This window comes from Aquila chrysaetos, chromosome 14 (genome assembly GCF_900496995.4).
Source record: "Aquila chrysaetos chrysaetos chromosome 14, bAquChr1.4, whole genome shotgun sequence".
NCBI classification, from domain to species: Eukaryota; Metazoa; Chordata; class Aves; order Accipitriformes; family Accipitridae; genus Aquila; species Aquila chrysaetos.
Window position 1 is genome coordinate 3,298,412 of NC_044017.1, and position 23,260 is coordinate 3,321,671.

Below are 23,260 nucleotides of genomic sequence, written 5' to 3' on the forward strand. Positions count from 1 at the left end.
CTTTATCTTCACGTTCACTTTGAATATAAGGAAAGATACCTATGGTTTCATTAAACTGCTATGGCCTTTTACAAATAAATGCTGGAAGGTTTCATTTGAATGGAAGCTTTTAAAAAAAAAATAAAAAAACCCCAAACACAACAGTGATCAAGCTATTATTTGTCTCCTAAAGAATCAGACTTGATTTAAAATATTACTAAAATTGTTCTGTTGGTGGAAGTTTTACTGAATGCTTACTAAAATGAGTCATGTTTGGCATCCAGACAGATTTCAGTATACTGTATTGGTCTTCTAGCTTACATTCTTATAGGAGTTGCACTATCAAATATAAGCAAACATGCCAAACTTCAGATGTGGAGGCACAGCAACGTATTAGGTTTAACATCAAGAGCTGTGTAGGTTAGAAAGTTCCAGTCATCATTATAAGGAAGCAGAGATAAGTATGGTATGTGGTTTAGCAAAATAAGTTAAGAGTCTGTTTTAACAAATTAAATAGCTTCATTCATCTAGGATTTATTTTTAGTAGCGCTGGTGAACATAATTTTTGTAAGGGTTTGTGCTGCTTTGTGTTTTCACATGATGTCAAAGGAGTGATCACAGCAGTAAGTAGGCTTCACCTCTGCTGGAGAGGGTGGACTGGTGCACACGTGTGTGCGTGCGCTAAATTTGAGATTGTCTGTTGCTGTTGTAGCAATAGTGAAACTCTGCCCTAATGAAAAAGAAATTCATTAGAAGATCTGGGTAATTTGTTTTGTGACTTGTTCAAATGACCTTCTGTTGTGCTATGTTCAGTTACATTTTGCTTTGTTCTTTATGCATGTAACTATAATTGCTTTTTTTAAAAAAAGTGAAGCAGTTCTTTAGGACTGTATATAATCATCAGGGGAAGGAGAAAAGAATTAACCAAATATTTTATGGTGAGCAAGTAAAGTGAAATTGTCACGTGGCTCCAGTAATCCTTCTTCCTAGGCAGATGAGCTGCGTTTTTTCTGATCTTCTGGTAGAGGTTGTTGGACTGATACTTTTGATTTTACCTGCAACAGTTTAACTGTTCTGTCAGGTTTGGCCAAGTGCCAAGCTTCCATCAGAACAGGATAGTTTTGTTAAAATTTCTGCTGGAAAAGTGTCTCGAGAATTTTTTTTTGTTAAACCTGAGGGTGTAAGAAGCAGCTCTGTGGCTCAAGCACTTTCCGACCACGTGGACATTTCAAGTCTGAGTTCCTGCTTGCTTCGGTTCAGGCAAAAAGCCTTTAACCTGAATCTCCAGTGGGTGCTGATTGCCAGGCTGCTGGTTATTCCTGTGTGAGTAACTCTGGTATTGTTTTTCCCTTTTTAATTTTTCTTGAAGAAAGCTTTGTTCTGGGCTTTATCCTGAAAAGTATTTCACAACGGGAACGTTATTTTCTGCTTAATTCTAGCTGGAAAGCTTTTTCAAAATACATTGCCGTAGTCAGATAAGGGGCGTCTGATGTTTGTTACCAATGCCAGGACATTATCACAGAGTGTTTGGTGGTGCAGAGTGATGGTAGTTGTAGGACAGTTGCAGAGCTGGAAGCTCATTCTTGGTTGATGAGATGAAAAGAGGACTACTGCAGAGTACAGGAGAATCTGTATTTCATCAGCTGTTTTTGAATATTTGCTAGGCAGATAATCAAAACAAAAAGGATCACTTCAGTGTCTTAGAAGCATTTTCTGCTAAACAAAGGCATAAACTTAGTCCCCTTGACGCTTACTTTATCCATTTTCCCATGTCCACATGCTGATTTTGGACATCCGTTGGACTAGCTGAATACCCGTGACACCTGTGCACTGATGTTACCTGCACACTATGATAGGGAGCTAGATCTTTTTGCGAACTGCTTGTTGCTGTTGAAGGATCTCATAAACCTGTTTATTCAAGGGACTGCATAAGTCAGGTACCAAGTAGGACAAGGAAGTAATTTCTCTTGTGACACTCACCTGCAGCGTTCCAGAAAAGCAGAGGGTCTGTTCCCCTTCAGGTGTGTCTTTCAGGGAAGGTTTAGCTATAACCATGTGTTTCCTTAGACTTCTGACTTTAAGGTAGTCATCTTAAGTTCTCTGGAGAGAAACAGAGTTACTGAGCACATTTTCCTGTCCTCCCCTAGTAGGGAGTAATTTTCTATTAAGGCCAGCTTTGAAAAAGTTCTGCCCTCAGGATGGCATTTCAAAGGGTTTTGATATTGTCTGGATTCAGATGACTGGCAACATTTCTCAGAGAAGTTTCATTGCAATCATCTGTTACATCATTGATTATTTATTGTGGTCATTTACCATTGAATCAGAATATTTTTCTGGGATATTTTGATTCCCCTGAAGTTCCAGGAAAAACAGAGTGTGTTTTCCAACCAATGAATAGGTGGCCATGGAGCATCTCTGGATTCTTGGGATGAGATTCACCTGATTGAATGCAAAAATCTTGCTACGTAGACACCACAGCTTGAGCAACTTACAGGTTCATATTTTGGCTGTCATGCAGTTAATGATAAATATTTATTTCTAGGGTGTAAGTCGTGGCATCCTGAAATAGATGGCTCCACTAGCTGTGAAGGGAGCCTAGGAGGACTACATCAGATATATGCTCTAGAGGTCTTGATGACTCTAGTCATAGAGTCGGCTCTAGAAGTAGGTTGCTTCTGGTTCCTGAGATGCTGCACAGCAGGCCTGAGGAGAGCCAAGACCCACAATAGTACCGTGGGTCCCAAAACCGAGCTCTCTGCCTCTCGAAAGCCTCCCAGTCTCCAGTGCCTGGACAGGCAGCAGGCTGCCTGGCGGAGCTGTGAGCCTGAAACGTTGGGAGCCTTCCCTTGCACTGTGTGGCTCAGCTCCCCAGAGCTCTCAGCAGAGTTGAGGAGAAAACCAGATTAGAGAAGCTGGATTTCTAAAGGAGGAGTGGTTTATGGTGAAATAAGCAGATTCTGAAGTCTAAAATTCCTCCACGTTTACCTGTGGTTATCTCCCTTCCACTTGTATTGATCAAAAAAATTCTGATTATCTTAATTTTAGCTCTCATCACTAACATTTATCTTCTTTTAACATGACTGGAGTATAGACATTTCTGTGGAAGAAACCTGAAGCATTTACTAATGTTTAGTTATTTAGGAGATTTCGAGAACTTAAACATTGTAGATTTTTGCTGGTGTCCCAACACTATGTAAGGTAATCATCATACTAATTTCCAGTTTACTCAGCTTTAAATGTCTCGGGAGTTTAAAAAAAGTCTTAGAGCTGTTTACAGTGTACAAACACTGCCTTTAATATGCTTTGTGACTTTTCAAAGGAGGTAATTCCACTGAGAAATTATTTATTCTGAACAACACATATCCAGTAGTTAGCATGAATTGTCCAAAATATAAAGAAGATTATTTTATCTGGAATTGTTTGGAAACTTTTGACAAGGGGGTTTTTTTTTGTTTTTTTCCTCCTTTTTCTCTCCTAGTTGCATTCATCACTAGATATTAAAAGCTCTGGGGAAAGATTTTATAAGCTGTCATTCTGCTACAAGGATAGAAGGCTACTAATAAGTGATGTCTATTTGTGCTGACATCTATTTATTTTATTAACAGTGGCAAGCCTTTTTCCCTTGCCTTCACTTCCCCCACTTTAAATTCCTCTATTAAAATCCTTCCATTTGCCTCAAAAGTGGGATTAATACTGTCTTACACGAATGAACACACTCAATTTAATGTAAAACTCCGGGTAGTAATTGGCCTCTGACATGCTTGTAAATAACAGCTTCTGCCTATCCAGTTGTTAATTGGGTCTTTTCCAGTCATATTAAGTCCTTTTGTGTAGCCTGGTAGGGGCATCTGCATCCTGGACTAGGATGCAGAAAACCTCGTTTTTATTGTGGTTTTGGACAAACCATCCATCCTCTTTGTGCTTCAGTTTTGCTGTCTGTAAAGCGAGGGTTATGCTCATCTCCTGTGTTTAGGCTCTGCCTGGGAATCTGCTGGCAGCAGGGTCTTTTTATTGTGACTTTGCAATATGAGGCCAGTGCTTATCCTCCTCCAGGAACGTGCCCCAGTGTTCTGGATCAGCCCAGTCCCCTCCAAAGTGGAGCCTGACCTGCACTGCTCTCCCAACTGAGACCTCTGGGCTTTGCCCCTGGGGCCATCCTCACCTTCTACACGCCGTTAGAGTCCTTGTATAACATTATATTCATTACAAGTCTACAGAATGTTGTAATCAACAGGACACATACAAAATCTTGTAGACACCACAGGTTTTTTTTTTAAACTAGATATAATGGAAGCAGCCTGTCTTTACTTGGAACTTGAATAATAATTTCAATGAATAACCGTATGGCCTTTAAAATATTTACGCCAAAATATTCAAAACTAACCATGTTCTAAAAATAAAAAAATGCAAACTAGAAATTGTCCTGGTTTCAGCTGGAATAGAGTTAATTTCCTTTCTAGTAGCTGGTATAGCGTTGTGTTCTGGGTTCAGTATGAGAAGACTGTTGATAACACACTGATGCTTTCGGTTGTTGCTCAGTCGTGTTTAGACTAAGTCAAGGATTTTTCTGCTTCTGATGCCCAGCCAGCAAGAAGGCTGGAGGGGCACAAGGAGTTGGCACGGGACACAGCCAGGGCAGCTGACCCAAACTGGCCAAAGGGGTATTCCATACCATGTGACGTCATGTCCAGTATACAAACTGGGGGGAGTTGGCCTGGCAAGGGATTGCTGCTCGGGAGCTAGCTGGGCATCAGGTGGTGAGTGGTGAACAATTGCATTGTGCATCACTTTTGTATATTCCAATCCTATCATTATTACTGTCATTTTGTTATTGTTATCATTATCATTATTAGTTTCTTCCTTTCTGTTCTATTAAACTGTTCTTATCTCAACCCATGAGTTTTACTTGTTTTTTCCCGATTCCCTCCCCCATCCCACTGGGTGGGGGGGAGTGAGTGAGTGGCTGCGTGGCCCTTAGTTACCGGCTGGGGTTAAACCACAACAGGAATACAGAGGCAATTTGTGACGCAGTTTTGGGCAGAAATTAAAAACGAACTTCAGTGTTCTTTGCATTGGAGCTAGATGTCTGGAGATTTCAGGAAGCGGCCAAGGAAATTCAATAGAGGACATTTGTCCTCTCTGAGTGCATGACACTTTCCCATCGGGAAGGGTGTAGATTCTGCTCTTAATGAGAATTTGAATCCCGTAGTAATACTCTGCTTCCTCAATGTCTCTGTGTTTCCATCTATGATGAGGTCTTTAGGTTTTGGGTCCTTTCACATACATCAGAACTATGCTGGTAAGTGAAATCAGAAGCCACAGAATTGATCCCGTTAGCTCAGTTGGAAAGGATTTGTGTTCCTCTTTGCTTTAGATGGGATATATGGTAGGGCAGGGCTATTTTTAAAGGTTCTTTTCTTTGCAAGCATGTTGATTTTAAAATGCAGAACTCAAAGCAACAGAAGAGTCTTCACAGACATGTTAGTTTAACCATGTTGCTCTTCATAGGGGGAAAGGGGTGAACCTGGAAGCAATCTGGAATAAGCCTTTTTTTTTTTTTTTTTTTTTTCCCCCAGATGATAGGCATTTTACAATTTTTATTACTATTATTTTTCCAGTTTTGAAGCAAGTCGTGAATATTTCAAGCTGTTAGTCAATTTATTTTAAACATTATAAAACTGCACTCATCTTTGAAATGAAATATTTACTCTTTGACTGAATTAACTATTTAGTTTTTCAGGAAGTGAAGGATTTAAACTCTCAGTTATTGGTGATTTTGTTTCAGTGTGACCCAATGTTTTTTCAACTGCTAGTGGTGCACTGTTTCTCACTTTGGCCTATTAGAGAAGAATGGAAAAACTTTTAATCCATTCATTTTTGCTTTTTATGCCAAGGTTTCTTTTTCTATTATTTTGGTAAACTACAAAAAAATTGTGTTGATCTCGGCTCTATAAACAGAGGCCAGCTGTCCTACTTCCAGGCAGTCGCTGCTGCTATGGAGACTCAGATCCAAGCCCTTTTTCAGTTGCAAACATCCTGGGTGACAGCATGGTGCCTTTATTCACATGATCCAACTTCAGACTTCTGTCTTCAGCATCGGACGCCCTGAGTTACTTTATGACCTTTCAGAGCGCGAGTCAGGGTGCTCATCTCAGAAACCTGAAGTCATACGGCGTAAATAGTTTCTGAGCCACGTGTGTCGGTCCTTCTCGGTGAGGTGAGGTGCCACTACTTCTCTCCTTGCTGTTGCGACAAGGAAGCACCTGCTGAAAATCCCCCCTGTCGCTTTGAGAATCCAGCGGCGAGGGCTGTACGGTCGCCTTAGGTAGGGAACGTCCCAGCATCTTCAGGACTTGTACTGAAAGCAAAGTTGTTGCTCGGCTGCTTTCCGAAGTCTTGCGCTTCCTTTGCTGTCTTGTTGTGTTCCCTAAGACACAGCTGAAGCGACACTTTGATTATAAAGTGGCAGATTTGTGGTTCGCCTGCAAAATACGCAGTAAAAAAGATGGCGGGTGAGTTTTGCAGCAGCACAGAGCTGACGGTGTGTTAGTTAGGGTGATGGGAGCTTTTACCGTCTCTTTCTCCTTTCCTCCTATTCCTTCTCTGGTAAACCCACACTTTGCATATAGCTATAAATAATTTCTTAGAAAAGTCAAGTGTCACTCGCTTGATGGGGCCACAGACACAGATTTTAGTGAAGAACCTAATAAAGCATAATCAAGGCCCATGCACGCCCCTCCTCTCTGTGTGCAGAAAAGGGAGTTTGGCTTGTGTGTCAAGTCTGAACGAGATTTATGTTGGAGATTTCTGCTGTATTTGAGTGTGGAAATAGAGGACTACATCAAAGGCCTCTGAAAAATAAACAAAGACTTCCGCTATAATGTGAGCTTGGTTGAAAAGGAAGTAGATTAATCTTGGACAGCTTTCTGAATTAGTAATATCTTTTCTGGTTTTTTGTTTTTTTTTTTTTTCCCCTGGCTGCACTTAGGAGCTGGAGAGACTTGAATTTATGTCCTGATAAAAACTGTTAGGTATTTCATGCTATGCTATGTTGTTTTTGAAGTGTATGTAAATATGTGTTACGATATTAAGCCGTGCAGCTTTTCACCTGCAGTATTACAGGGGCAGCGCTAGCAGCACCTCTGGTTACGGTATAGAGGGGCAGCCCTCGGACTGCCCCTCAGCTCAAGTGAGAGCACGTGAGGGTTAGAAAACGAAAACAGGACAGGCAGTGATTTTTTTTTTTTTTTAAGCTCTGCTGAGTCAATGCAGGGTTTTGAAGTTAGCGTGCTGACCTGCCTGCAGCCGAGGGGTGTCTGCCCGGCCGGGGGCTGCACTGCTGCCAGCCTTGCCCCAGCCTTGGAAAACTCAGGCCCTGGGTTGTGAAGCTAAAGAAAGCTGAAACAGTCGAAGGCTGTCGTTAGGACATTATTACAGATTAAAATTTGTGCCGCTTGTTGCTGCCGCTCAGTGATACAGGCTAATAGCAGTGCTGTCAATGCAGCATCACCAGGTGCGGGCAAAAGTTGCTGTGGAAATCCTGGGGACAAATTTCCTGCTTTTCAATCCCTAATCTTTCAGCTTCAAACAACATTTAAGTTGTCAGTGTAATAAATGTGCAGGAAATGTAAGAGATTTAAGGAGAGTTTAATATTAATACTCAGAAAATGTTGTAATTTGTTCTTTAGGAGCATACCTGTTGGCTCTTCTGAATGCAGGCTCGCACGGTAGTGCCTCAGTCATCACTGGGGCTAACAAGATACTGCTGCAATATAAGCAAATGGATTTGGAGAATGAAATTGCTCTTGATTTCTGTTTAAAACATGCTAGTTGAATGTGTATATTCTGTAAAGCAGTTTTCAGGCCAAGCTTCAAATTAAAGGGTGGAGTGGAAACCCTGGTGTGAGAAAAGTCAGCAGCTGATAGTTGAGGATGCTAAGCAAACCAGTTTAAATTTAGTTGTGCCCCTATGGCTGCATTTTTATAGTATAGGTGGGTCTCCTAAGACAACATAAGAATGAATGAGTGTCTGTCCGGGTCAGACTGTAAGTCTAGTCCAAACAGAGTAGTCTGACAGGGGCTGGAGTTGAGTCCTGGGGAGGAAAGGCTCGTCCAAAGGGTTGAGAGCATTAGTACGGTTCCAGGGGCTGAACAGGTCTGAAGAGCACATGATAGATGTTTTGGGTAGATAAGTAAGGTGTCTTGGGTGTAATTCATTTGGTGCATTTTTGACCTGTACTTCAGAATGAGGGAAATCATACCTAGAGCTGCCTGTTTCTCCCCACTCCTTCTTGAAGGAATTCAGGATCACTAGTTCAGGGCCAGATGTCCATACCTGGTCAGAGGAATGTCACTTGTTATGTCACTGGAAGACACCAACGACAGGTCTGGAATTTGCCTCATTTAGTATCTTCATACATGTAATTGGGCCTCTGTAATACATTAAGAGATGATTCCAGACTTGACAAGGAATGGTGCTGGTGTAACTGGTCTTGGCCAGGCAGACAGTGAAGGGAGGAGCCATCATCATGGGAGTGTTGTGGCTCAGCAGACTTGAGGAGTATGTTTTGGTCTGGGTTTTTTTTCCCAGTTTTGTATTACATATCTTGGGAGAAAATACACATTCAGAGCTGCCATGTATCTTCAGCCTGACTCACTACTCTGCAAAATGCACGTGATGGCTGATGAAGCTGCTGGTGGCTCTAGCTCAATGTGCTGGTAGACTTCTGTGTATACAACCAGAAATTATAGGCTGTGTATTATTTCCTGGTAGCTACGACGTGGAGTTTGTATCTTCTGTTAAGTGCATAGTTAGTCTAGAGTGAATCTGAGAGTTTCTATAAATTTGTGAAGGAGGATATATGTGACTGATGGCATATTTGGTTTTGTTTAAGTTTACAAATGTGTTTTGTTATTAAAGTTAAGATGTGACTGGGCAGCAGAGAGAAGGGCTGTCTTCTTATATCCTCTTGACTGCTCAGTGTAGTTGGAGATGCACAGCTGGGAAACGATGCTGGACTGAAGAGCACAGCAGATACTCTGAAAGATAAGATGTGAAAAATGGGGCAAGGAGAGCCTGTCACCTGAACAGGTTAAAAAAAGTACAGGTGGTAGATGTATAGCCAGTTCTCCATGGTGAGAGAGCTGGACTGGAGGCAAAGCAGGATGAAATAGAGAACACGAAGTCACTGCAAAAATGCACTAGATAGCATGGGAGATCTCTTACAAAACTCTTACTTATTTTTATTTCACTTTCAGGTTATATATTTAAAAACTATTTGTTCTGGTTTGTGTTCTAATAAAATTTAGATTTAGAGATTGAAGGCCCTTTCAGTGTTTTTGAGGTATTTTTGGGCAGGTCTCCATCAAAGCATGAACCAACTTTGAGCTCCTCAAACCCTAGCAAACATTGTGAGACTTTATACAATGCTTCTGTTTTTTTGTAGGTGAACAGCAGGTTTAGTTCATGGTGCCAGTGAGAGGCTGGGGTAGTCTCTGCTGACTGTGTCTCCTCTGACTGTGTCTCCACCATATAATCAAAAGACTCAGAACTGGAAGATTTATTTACTCCTTATTAGTGAATAATCAAGGTGACCTGAACTGTTTCTGCTCATTTTCTCATAGATGCTGTGAGTATAGTTCTGCTTAGTTTCTGGTTAGTAGCTAAATATCTGGACTAAATAGCCTTTCCAAGACACCCAGAGTAATTTAATCTAGGTGGGATAAATGATTTGGTTTTGTTTGGTTTATTGTGGTACTTTTTCCTCTAGGAGCATTAGGTGGCATAAAAGGAGTCTGCCACTTACAGCCATTTTTTTTGTGCTAGAGTCAGTCTCGAAGCAAGAGCAGTTCTAGAGAAGCAAGGCTGTTTGTGCTGAGGTCCCTCAAAAAGGATTTGTTGAGTGACTGCCTGTCACAGTTTTCTGTAATCTGTCCGGTATCATCAGGGTCAAAATCTACTGATTTCCTTAAAGCTCAGCTGCTGGGGTCATGTAATTTCATAAGAGTTTGTTTTCTTTCTATGTATTCCAAGTTTTCTTGGGTAGCAGAGATGGGGGGAAGACAAAAAACCCCTTGAAGTTGTGGCCCAAGTTAACCCTGAACTCAAAAAATAAGCAGGGAGCACCTCCAGTAAAGAGGCACGGCTTTGTCATACTGATGATAGAAGAAATGAGTCTGTAATTCTAAATTAGAAATGGTACAGACTGTGTTCTTCAACTACAGGGGATTATTTTCTTGTTGCACTGGCTGAAGATCAGTTTTCCAAGCTGCTTCTCTTAAGATTTTTGAATTGTGTTTAATACCACAGATTATGAGGCCTTGCAGTCTGTAGGCTGAGCAGGACTCTCGTCTTTCTCACAGGGAGGATTTGGGGGAAACGTGATCTCAGAAAACCAAAGCAGCCATGCATTGCTTCTCTTTCTGTCTCTCCATCTCACTGCGTTCTCGCAAATAAAATATACAAGTGCTTGTGCGTATGGTAGAATATGTCTGCTCTTTCTTCACTGGGTCCCTGGTTAAATAGCATTCCCGGGTAACACTTAGTTACACTGCAAAAATGAAAGAACAACTGAAATATTTAGTATGACTTGCTATTTTCTGGTTCAAGTAGTTCTTAATAATCAGCTTCCTCTAACTCATGACTTTTCTTGGGTATATCACTTGTTTAAAAACAAAAAAAAGAAGCAGTAGATCCTCAATCATACTTTTTTGGTGCTATTGCCTTGCTTTCTTTTCTGTTGCTGTTAGAGATTTTGGAGATTAAATTGAAAAGAGCAACCCTTTGTGGAATGTTATAAAAAATGTTAAATAATTATTAATGGTACTGTATGTATAATGATACTAAAAATTCTTTTTTAGAGCTTCTATATGAATTAATGCCAGTGCATTCATGCTTTCCTACACAAATATATTTCTAAATAAATAAGGTTATTTTATTCATATCAACAGTGCAAACTTCAGCTTGTCTGATGGGACCTTTGTAATCTTGCTGTATACAGAAACAATAAAGATTGTTCCTAACTAATAAACAACCATAGAAATACATTTATTTCCCTTTCACAATGGGATTATCCATTTCCCAATCAATTTTCCTTTCATCCTGGCCACAGGAGTCCTGTATCTCCAGTAATATTACTTGTTCTTGAAGAGGACTGAAATACAACTTGCATTTAACAGTTCTCATTTTGCTGGGATATTGTCTTTGTAAACAAATCTGTTCAGGCAGTGTTGGTCAATGACATGGTTTGACAGTGAGGATTTATGTTAAAGCATAAGGATTAAATAATAATATATAAAAATACATAATATTCAACTAAGGTAAATTTTGGCTTTTCCACTTTTTTGAATGTTTGAAGTCAGTTTACTGATACATATTTTTCATAGTAAATGCTTCCTGTCAGGTATAAAGAAAACAAGTAAGTAATCCCTGTGTTTTGGACATCACTGAACACTAAATTAAAATGTAATTAATTTATCAAATTCCTTGGTAGTTCTTTATTTCCTTTTGAGTGTTGTGGGTTTGGGTTTTTTTTTTTTTCCTTTTAAGTATCAAACAGGTTTATTTGTCTTTGGTCACAGTGCTTTTATTGTTTTATTAATCAGGAGTTTACATTTGTGCACTAAATTGTTAGCACTGCTGAAAAAGAACAAGTAATGTTTCTGTTTGCTTTTTGATTTATGTGTTTAAACCTGCACAAATGTCAGCTCAGTCTACTCAACCCAGCTAATGTGGAAATGACAATTTGTGATTTTTTTGTAATGTTGTAAAATGTAGTAATGTATCTGTTTATGGTGGTGGCAGTAAAAATTGAGACTGCTACATTAAGAGATATTTGGAATCTGCTGCACCTGAACCAGGAAAGCCTTATATGTTGCTCAGCTATCAAAGAAAATTGAGTGTCTTTGCTCTGCAAGGAGTCTGTGACGTATCATATGAGAACAAGTCCTGTGAGGAGCGGCTGAGGGATCTGGGGCTGTTCAGCCTGGAGAAGAGGAGGCTGAGGGGAGACCTGATCGCTCTCTGCAACTGCCTGAAGGGGGGTTGTAGCGAGGTGGGGTTGGTCTCTTCTCCCAAGTAACAAGTGGTAGAACAAGAGAAAATGGCCTAAATTTGTGCCAGGGGAGGTTTAGATTGGATATTAGGAAAAATTTCTTCCCCAGAAGGGTTCTCAAGCATGGGAAGAGGCTGCTTAGGTGTCGTGGTTTAACCCCAGCCAGCAACTAAGCACCACGCAGCCGCTCACCCCAGTGGGATGGGGGAGAAAATCGGGAAACGAAGTAAAACTCGTGGCTTGAGATAAGAACGGTTTAATAGAACAGAAAAGGAGAAACTAATAACGATAATGGTAACCCTAATAAAATGACAACAGTAATAATAAAAGGATTGGAATGTACAAATGATGCACAGGGCAATTGCTCACCACCTGCCGATCAACGTCCAACTAGTCCCCGAGCGGTGATCCCCTGCCCTCACTCCCCCCAGTTTGTATACTGGGCATGACGTCCCATGGTATGGAATACCCCTTTGGCCAGTTTGGGTCAGCTGCCCTGGCTGTGTCCCATCCCAACTCCTTGTGCCCCTCCAGCTTTCCTGCTGGCTGGGCATCAGAAGCTGAAAAATCCTTGACTTTAGACTAAACATTACTTAGCAATAACTGAAAACATCAGTGTTATCAACATTCTTCTCATACCGAACTCAAAACATAGCACCGTACCAGCTACTAGGAAGACAATCAACTCCATCCCAGCTGAAACCAGGACACCAGGGAAGTGGTTGAGTCACCATCCCTGGAGGTATTTAAAAGACGTGTAGACGTGGCGCTCAGGGACATGGTTTAGTGGTGGACTTCGCAGTGCCAGGTTAATGGTTGGACTCGATGAACTTAAAGGGTCCTTTCCAACCTAAATGATTCTGTGATCTGATGATTTATATATTGCAATTCCTAGTTATTGCTTCATAACTAGGTAAAATCTCCTTTGTCCCAGTTCATTGGCAGAGCAGTTAATCTGTTTGCCTCCACTTTTGAGGCTAGTTCTTAGATGAAAATGTAAAGTTTCTTGAAAGTAACGTGAATGGCTTCTTTCAATATTTTTCGCCATTGGCAAGAAAGTAAAAGTAAATATAATACACTATGTTCTTGAGGTGCACATTTCAGAAGTGGTGCTGTTGCATATCTAAGCAGAGGGAATATACTACTTCATTTTGTTGGCTTTTATGTATTCTGGCAAGAATTAAATGAAGTTAATAACAAGTTAAGGACCCCTGCCACTCGGTATTGTGGAAGCTTCCTGTATGTAACAACAGAAAATGGAGTATGGTTTAGGATTTAATACTTAGCATTGCAAATTAGCCTGCTATCCTCTCTCCATTCAGCATTACCATAATGGTTTTGAGTACTTTTAAAACAGATTGTTTAGGTGCTTTCCAAATTTAATTCTAAGTCAGTTTGTGAAAGAAATAGAAACATGACTTCAAATATTTCTTTCTTTGTGATGTAGCATGCAAGGAGGCAAATAGTCAAGATTGTAAAAATAAACGTTATGTTTAAAAATTTAGTTCTAAAAGTATGAATTATCTAGGAAAGGGAGAATCAAATTCATTCTTTGGTAAGTTAGGTGTTATGTGAAATATATTCAGTTACATTTGGAAAGGTCATCTATGCCCATCCTATTGTGCTTTCAACATTCAGTGACATCTTCAGAGAAATCTCATTCTTAAAACCTATTTATTTACTGATTAAAAGGGCAATGCTTTAGTCAAATTTTATACATAAGTTAAATGGTAATAGAATCTGTCACATTGTGGTGCCTTGGTATTTTTTGAACGTGACTAAAATAAAGTTTGGCCTTTCATAGGGCCTTTTTATGGGAAGCTAACAAAGTGGAGATTATTGCAAAAATGAGGACACATAAATTACTTAACTCGGATCTACTGCTTAATGTTTTTGTTTTAAAGAGAAATGTTAAGCAATATTTTGTATGATGTTAATGTTTTACTGTCAGAATTCAGAAGCAAGAAAATACCATGAAGCAAGAACTACAATGTTCAGGTATAGGAAGGAGTCCTAAACAAAATACTAGAAAATTATTTTATCTAAGTCAAGTAGATTCAGTAAGACAGGATATTCTTTAGGCCTATGTAAAATGAAAAGAAAAAGCAAGACTGCTGTGACATGGAACTTCAGACAATAGAATTCTTAGCATTTCGAAGTAAACTTTGAGAAAGTGAATATAGTTGCAAAGATGTTTTCTTGTGTCAGTGGAAGATGATGCTTGTCAGATAACAGTTAAATGCATTAAACTGTGACTAGTGCTATCTATTGTAAGCCTGGAATTAGAAGCCAGCTTCTTCTCAATATTCCTACGTATAATGTCACCTATTTTAGATATTGAGAAATCGGAGATCATTGAATTTTAGTGTATTAGAAGGAACATGGGTCAACAGTGGAAGGTAGTATTTAGGGAGACATCTCCCAACAAATCCATGTGTTGCAAGATCAGAAACGTCAGAGATGTACAATATAGTCCAGTAGGAAGAGAAGTGCAAATTATTAATGAAATTACTAAAATTAAACTACCACACCCATGTAAAATTGTGATTTTGGAACAATGTGTTTTCTTAACAACCTAAACCTCTTCCTTTTCCAACAAATACCCTCCAAAAATAATATGGCTGGTAAAGGAGACTGTTAGCAATTATGCTGTAGACAAGTCTATTAAATCCAATCATCTTGTGAATCTGAACAGATACGAATTATCCCAGCTAGAAGCAAAGTTGCAGTAACTCTATTGATGATCAAATTTGTTCAAGTAAAACCACATAGCAAGAAGAAAATCTCATGTAGTTTGAAATGTATTTTATAACCTAGAGACAAAACGTCAGTGCGCACAAATGGAAGGGAGCACATTTTACAGTTAACATAAAAACATTTGCAATACAAAGGAAAGGACTCCAGCACAAAGGGTACGATGCTGTGCTTTCAAGAAAAGCAACCATTTTGCAGAACTCCAACCCGCTTTCATAGTTTACCAAGAAATTTCATAAACGCTGTGGAAGTGCCGATGACAATGACAGTGCAGGAACGTAGGAGGACTCTCTGTCTCTCTTAAATGTGGTCTCAAAGCGAGGTTCTGCGGGAGACAAGCTTGTGATGTGAGGCAAGAACAGAAAAAAAGTAGAGTTAAAAATAAACACCGAAGTTGAGTGCCCTGTAATCATCAGGAGGACAGAAAAGTAAGTGAGCACAGAGAAATAGGCTCACAAAGCCACCACGTTTCAGAATAAGTACTATTATTACTTATGGGAACAGGGAATAATGGAAGCTATTGCTTTTCTGAGTTCACATTATATCCTTTTCCCCTCCGTCCTGAATAGAGCAAAACTTTCTTTTAAACATATTTTTCTTTCAAGTTTTTAATTAAATTTTAGTTTCTTGGTGTGTATTATGAGATATTGAGAACATTATTACTACAATCAGAGAGCACTACCATCCATATAAATGTCCATATTTTATCACTTTCTATTAACAATAAGAGAAAGTAAAAACAACATGGTCAGAAACTTTGAAACATTGAGACACCAGGTGACAGGACAGTCAAAATAATAAAGATGTTAGGAGCGCATAAAGCTTTTGAACACAAGAGCTGTATCATAAGAACAGCTGAAGAGTTTAATAATGAAAGAACATTATGGTTTTAGATGCCTATTTAGGATTTTATCACCTTTAAATGAAGTACAAAATTCTGCATTTTGAATTCCCCATTGGCTATGTACTTGCTTTAGGAAGCTTACTTTTGTGATTGTGTAACGCGCATATCAGAGGATCCTGCACTTCTCTGTGCTCAAATGATGATGCAAAACCTGCCAAAAACAAGGCAAAAGGAGTGTAATGCGATCATCTGTACTGACTGTACCTGTTACAGTCCTGTTGCAATTAAACATAGATAGTATGCTTGAGAAGAAGACAACTTTTGCAAACTGGGAAAAGAGTTACAGGAGGAACTGAAATGCTTGAAATGAGAGTCTGAAAAGGAAATGTCATTTTACATGGGATTTGGTCTCTCCTTCTGGAGCTGAATTGCCTAGTGGAAAATGTTTCTAAAATGCAAAGTAGTACTGACACATGTTTAAAGTTTCAAATAGTATCCAAACATTATTCTGAAGCATCAAGAGGTTTCTGTGCAGAAGTCAGTGAAGGGCTGGAGGCTGCCTTGAACTGTGGTCTAGTGGATGGGCTCTAATCCCACCCGTGGTGGGTAGTTAATTATTATACAAAGTAGAGTGGCTTCAGCAAGAGACACTGCAAGAATCCCACTCCAAAACTCCACACAACACTATTGTCAAGGTACTCTTGTGTAAGAAGTCAGGAAAAATGGCCTTTTACACGTCCCAGGCCTTACAAACTAACTGGGAGATGGGTCTGGAGTGGGTGCTTTGGGTGGGTATTTTGCTTCCCAGCTTCACAGGAAATCTGGGGGTTGCGGCTTTTTGGGGAGTTGACATTCTTTTAATCCTAATACAGATGATAAATGTTTTTGATATTTCAAATTAAGTTTAATAGATGAGGGAGAAGATTCCTAACAAAAGCTGATCATAATATCAGCGAGCAAGAAACGACAGTCAAGTCATGGTGACTATCGCAGCACCAGAAATCTTAAAAAATAAATAAAAAAATGCCTGATTTATTCTGGACCAGCATGAGTGGTATTTTTAGTACTGAAGCATCCCAAAGTAAAAACTGCAGGAGGCAAATGCAAAGAATAAAGGGCAATTAAAATGTGAAGGACATGGAGCTACCAGTTGTTAACATGAGTTTGATGCTATGCTATCTCAGCTGAATATACCTCTAAATACTGGCTTTCATTTGACTCTCTGAGCAACTCATTTTGTGACAGACTGGTAATGGACTGGATAGTGCAGTTTATTCTCCATAAGAATGTGAATTGATATGAAACTAACCCAACATTAAGCATTTGCTTGTCAGCTCCAACAAGCTTTTATTTACTACCTTTATTCAAAAGAGGGAGTAAGTAAATAATGACAGGCAAAAAAAAGCCCTCCTATTGTAAAAACTAAAAATTAAAACTCCAGTGGATGCTAAGGGATTCATTTTTCATGGTGTTAAAATACAATGGGCATATTTGTCGTTGTTCTTTTAGCATTGTAAATTCATCTATGTCCAAACACAAAGGTAAAATCCTTAACACCCATATTTAATGAGTTTGTCCCCTTGTTTATTTTAAACCTACAAAATTCAAAGGGATCTGTCCTGGCAGCCTATGGGCGTGTCGAAGGAGATGCTAAAACCATTCTGGTTTTGAACAGAAAATATTCTTAATTCAAAACAGAAAGTGTCATAATTGTTCTAAAGCAAGAGCTGTACTCAGCCTGTCATGAGTTAACGCCAAAACCATTTTTGTAGCCACTCTTCGAGGGAGAAGAGAAGACATCTTAATTAAACTCTGCCTTTGTTGAGGACATCAGAAAAGCTACTGACAGAGTGTGCATGCTAACTGCAATCATGCATCCTGCTGTCACCACTGACAAGGCAAAAAAGCACTAAAAGCGGGCTGCAAGTGGCTGCTGTCACGCAGGTTGCTGTGGAAGAGAGGCTTGAGAAGCTGTTGCTTTGTCCATTCAGTACATTGTCTTTGGATTTTTAGTGACAACCTCTAATAACTACAAGTCAGAATAATTCTTTCCATGGTGGGGCATTGCAGACTTGTCACGCTGAACTCTTCAACATCAGAAGTCAAGGTGCAAAATAAGATCAATAAAAATCATTAAGAGATGTTGAACTGTCCTTTGATTTTGATCCATGGTGAAGTTCGCTGGTTTGGGTTTTTTCCCTCTGAAGTCAAGGTGTTTAAAATTAAATAGAAAGGGTATTTTTCACATAATCACCTTGCTGTGGTGGCTAGGAATTTAAGAGATCTAGTAGCAAAATATCTATAATAAAATCATGAGAGCTGGGAACTCTTTGGTGAGGTCGCCTACTTTCATCCTGTTCGTTTGTGGTTTATTATTTTTCTGTATTCTCTTGCCATTCCCTTTCTCTTTCATGTGGGCAGAAAAAGGGCTGTGGGGGGTATAAAGGATAAGAGTAATTGCTGGTCTGTCTACCTGTATCCCACTGTGGTTGGGAGTTAAAAACCATAACGTATCCAGTGCACCTGTGGACAGGCAGCATCAGTCTTCTGCTGGTGTTTCTGGGCATTGCTGGTCACTCCTGCTTTCTAGCAGACAGTTAACAAAAAAAAAAGTGTGGTCAAGGATTTGAGAAACTCGTTTGTAAATCATCTGAAGCTGAGACTGTTCCTGTAATTTTAAGTGACAATGGGTGGATAAAACGCTATAGAAATAGAGGGACTAGCGGATTTCTCTTCTCTGCTTGCTGCCCAGGTGTCTCAAAAAGGACCTGAAAGAGTCATTTATCTTTCTGCAAGGAGAAGAGATAAATTCCTTACCTGACAGGATTGTCTGCTTCATCTTGGAGATATTTACCTTGAGGCTGTATGGAGTAGTCTTTTTGACTATTGCTTATTATGACTTGCATTGAGATTAATGAGTCATTTCATACAACTCCATCACTGAATCTGGGTTGCTTTTTGGCTGAGGTCAAAGAAATAATCATGTATCATTGGCCAGTTCCCCCAGTTTTTTGAGCACTGTTCAGCTAAAACAGTTGTTATTTACTTTGATTTGTAGATCTGAAGTGCTGTGATATATATTAACTAAATGTTACGATCAAGAACTAGTAAGAAATGCATGATTAAATTACTTGTCAGGAATAAAAGTTTTAATCTTGCTAAGGACAGGTAGGAATTTAAGGTAGAAAAGATGTTCTTAGGAGGGTGGGTAAAACAGGTTCTAATAAACCACAGGAAAGAAGTAAAAAGAAAGTTTCAGTTGCTACATTTCATGGGAGAAAAAAGACTTTTTTTTTTTGCCATTTATTGGTCTACAGAGATCTACTTTGCACAACGAAATTATTAATTAGTATCAAATTATTAGTAGTAAATTCCAGGGTTAACTTTAAGTAATGCTTTTGGTGAAAAAACAGACAAATGATTGTGCAATTTCTTGTTAGAAAGTAGATTTTATTTGTGAATTTAGAAAAATTAATAGAATGCGTATAAAGAACAACTTTGAAAGTAATTTCTAAGTTTCACATTTTTCCCTTGAAGCAGTAGATGTAAACAGCTGGTGATAGTGAATCGACTGTACTTTGCCTTCCTATGATACTTCTTTGAGCTAAAGTGATGATAAAAAAATAATTTATTCATGATTCTTTGGGTGTAGAAAGTGTTTTTCAAAATACTGATATTTTTCCTGTAAATACTTTTTAAAGCTCTAGTTTTAATAATAATCTTAAAATATTTTTCTTTATTCTTTTAAGATGCCATTTTAGTATGTGTAAAGCAAGTACGTGTAAAAGCATCAATTTGGAAGTGCACATTGAAAGCATGCATTGCTAGGGATAGTGCCTGTGTGAGAGGAACTCACTTTTCATTTTTAAATTGTGCAAATACTTTTGAGTTGCCTGGTGAAGCTGATTGAGACAGTACATTCAAAGAAAATAGTTTATTCTGTTTATAAATTTTAAAGATATTTGTTTCTGAGTATTCTTATATAAAGACAGAGAAACTTTTGCTAATGTAAAAATTCACAGAAAGCAAAATTTGCAGTTAAAAGAAAAAAAAACTTGTAATGTGCTTACATATTGAGCATCAGTTGTTTATATTATTTATTTCCATGCCTCAAAAGTCTTACAGTGTTAATATTTATAGTGAGAGTTTTTGATATTTGCAATTTACTCCTATATTTTTAATTTAGATGGGTTTATTGTTTAATATGACTTTGTAATTGGGATATTCAAGAAAAGCTTAACACTTTCATAATCATTTCATGGAACTGAGCCTCTATAGAAAATGTCAGAGCATTCCACTCAGAGGCAGTTTGGTTTATTAGTGTTTATTTTCATCTCCCCTTAGGATACTGTAAGGAGCCCAGCATGATTGATTGTGAGAGCAATTATACACAAATTCAAGGAGGATTTTATATTCTGGCCACAGGGTTGCGTGGAAACCACTTCTGTCTTCCTTAGAAGTTCACCTGTTCATTTTATTACATATCTGTTTCAAAGCCTTTAGGATTTTAGTTCATTATTGCGGAGCTGAGCATGATACAACATAGATGCTTTTAATGCCAATGTCCCCACAAGTTTATGTACTGGCTGCCTGGAGCTGGGCCTAAGAGTATATGTTTAACAATATTAATACCAATGTCATGCAGACGTAGTGCTGTTGATTTTTTTTAAGATGCGATGTCCTCTTCCTCAGCACTGATCCAGTTCTGCAGCAGCTTAATTCGTGATTTGGTAAGGCACCCTCCTTGAGATGAATCACAAAGATGTGGCTTGGCAGCCCCTGCCCAATTCTCGGCAATTTTCATAAATGCAGAGTATTAAACAGGGTAGCGTAACTCTTCAGCTCCCTGAATTTCCTATATACTTTTAGCTTACTAAGGGTTTTTTCAGGTTTTTTCCTCTGTTGAAGGAGGGTTACGTCTTGCCCTGACTGTGGGTGTTATTCCCTGGGAGGTGGGAGAGGGCAGGTGAATTGCATCCGCTTCTAGATTGGTAAAATATTTTGGGAACTCTTCAGATGGGACTGCTACAAAATATTATACCAGATAAGTTTATCACTTTTGGTAGAGAGTGAGAGGAGACAGACCTTTCCCTCCAAGTGTCCTTAAAACTTATGTGAAATATAGTAAGTTCCTAACGTGTATGAAACGAGTAGGGTTTTTTAAATGTTTTGTTAGTTTCTGTAAGGCTCTATACTTGTTGCTGAAGTCTAAAATATTTCTGCAGGGCTTAATCTGGTTTAAGTCTTTTGACTATGGGTGTTTGGGGTGTTCCTTTTTTCTGTTTTACCTGTGTTAATTATAATGAAGGATGTTGGAGGCAGAGAACAGGATACGCAACTGGCCTAATAATACTCCGCGGCAAGATTTTTCTCCATCTCCATCAGGACCCATCCTGTTGTAGTACTTGCTTTTAAGACGGCAATGCTGCTTCACCAAACTTCCTCCTACAGTGAGAGAAGTAGGGATAACTCTTGGAAAAAGTTTTGAGGCTAGTGACAAAATATGTTTGTCTTTCAGATCCCCAGCTCAAGGGTATAGTGACCAGGTTATATTGCAGGCAAGGCTACTACTTGCAAATGCACCCCGATGGAAGTCTCGATGGAACCAAGGATGACAGCAGTAATTCTAGTAAGTGACTGCCCCAGGGGAATGTCTTAATCGCACACGCAGATTGCGTCGCTCGAGTGTGTACGCGCAGACACAGTATTAATGCCTTTGGAGGGTTTCTGAATGTGTTTTGTCGAAAGGAGGAGGGTTCTGTCCCTTCGAAGCCTAATGACCACCAGCACAGCTCGTGCAGGATGGTGGCCTAAATGTATTCCCTCTGAAGGGGAAGGCGTAAGTGCCGATGGACCTCAGGGGTGAGATATTTAGGCCAACGGTTGTCTTCTGGTAATTTTATAACAATGGTAAAATTATATTAAAAGTATTTCTTATAAAAGCTATATATTTAACATAAATTTCTTCTCTTCAAATAAATAACAAAAAAATAAAAGAGATGGAAACAAAAATTCCTTGAAAAATCTGATCATACAGGCCCTGATTCAGCAAAGCAAATAAGCGTATATCTAACTATCAAAGTCCTGCTCAAAACACATGCTGAACTACCTTGCTGAATTGGGACTAAAGATCCAACAGTCCCTATACCAGCAGGAGTTCCAAAGACCTTAAGAGAATTTCTGTCAGTGTAGGGACTGTGACAGTGGCAGTTTTCAAAATTATTCCAAACAAAAGTGGTCTTGAAAGGCCGTGTGGGTCACTGCTTTGGTACCCTTTTCCTATGATACTGCCACATATTTTCATTCAATGATCATATATGCATTTGGTAACTTCAGCTGCAAATGATAATTAAACAAACCTAACTCTAGAAACAGCTGATTTTTAATTTTCTGTTTAGCAGAGAACGTTTGTATTTTGTTTATTTTAATGATAATGGCATATTTAAGTAACATTTCTGTGTGATCTTGAGGTCTATTTTAAGCATTTTTAATAAAAAAGATTTATCTTCTTATTATACATATATACATAAGCCTTTAGTTTCCTCAAAAATGTTGGAATTAGGCCACAGAAATTAAGGGATTTGAGGTTTCTGCTTTACTTTGGTTAGGTCCCTGTTTTATCTGTTAATGCACGGCTGTCATTTTTAACACATTTCATCAACAGATAGCATGATCATCTTTTATTGTTCTATTTTTATTTTTTTTTTTTAGAAATGAGAAAAATAATTGATTAATCTGTTTTGATGTGTATTTCTCTGTTTGTTTTCCAAGTGGTTTCCCCCCTTCCTTTTCCTTGTTTCTTTTTTTCCCTCAGTGTGTCCATCTCTCATGCCCACTTCTGTACTGGATTAGATACTAAGACCTTGTACAGACAAGATCATTATTGCTTTTTATAGAAGCTTTGCCTATATGAGGTCCGAGAAATGTGTCTTAGAATGCAAGTGTGTATCTCTCTCTCCCTCTCCTTCTCTCTCTGCCCATCTCTCTCTTTATTTTCAGCTTCAGTGAGGAGGTGTGTATGACTGCAACAATTTTGGAATGTTTTAATGTTACTTCTGGGTTTTTTTAATCTTAGAACTCTATGGATTTTGAATCTTTGCAAAACTAGACCATAGTGCTTTACTTTCCTCTTTTCACTGTTGTCAGCTTTAAAAATCTTCCCTTTTTTTGCTTACTATGTCATTTTCCCTTTCTCTCCCCTCTTCCCTGCCTTTCTGGATTTCCATCTGTCTGCCCATCTCTTTTATTCTTGTTGTTCCAAAATGCAGAATGAATATTCTATATTATAAATATTCTGAAATACAGAACTTGTCCAAACTCAACCAAATACCAGATAGTAGTACTGCATATTTTGCATAATTACTGTTAGATAATACCGTGTTTTACTTCAACATGATTTTTAGGCTAAAAGAGTTTTTGCCATAAAGCGATTTTTTTTCTGTCTTTAACTGGTGTGATTCACTATTTGTTTCTTCACTAGTCCAATTGTACTATATTGTTTAGTAAAGACAGTTTAGACCATAAGGATGTAAAATTAATGTGTTTGCCAGGAAAGCATAGAATCTCCACCTTAAATGTTGCTAGTATATACGTATCAACACCATTAAGAGCTGAAAAGATTGATCCATTT

General features: G+C 38.7%; 1 protein-coding gene across 4 annotated transcripts in view; it reads left to right on the plus strand.

The window, feature by feature from the left end:
• The window catches only part of FGF14 (fibroblast growth factor 14), a 419,316-nt gene that overhangs the window by 289,107 nt on the left and 106,949 nt on the right, over positions 1–23,260 (plus strand). For 2 of the 4 annotated variants that reach the window (XM_030036523.2, XM_030036524.1), the window contains exon 2: positions 21,149–21,259. The exons of the other annotated variants lie outside the window; for them this stretch is intronic. In XM_030036523.2, coding sequence (XP_029892383.1) covers positions 21,149–21,259 — 111 coding nt within the window. The remainder of the gene's footprint in view (positions 1–21,148; positions 21,260–23,260) is intronic. 4 annotated transcript variants of the gene reach the window in all.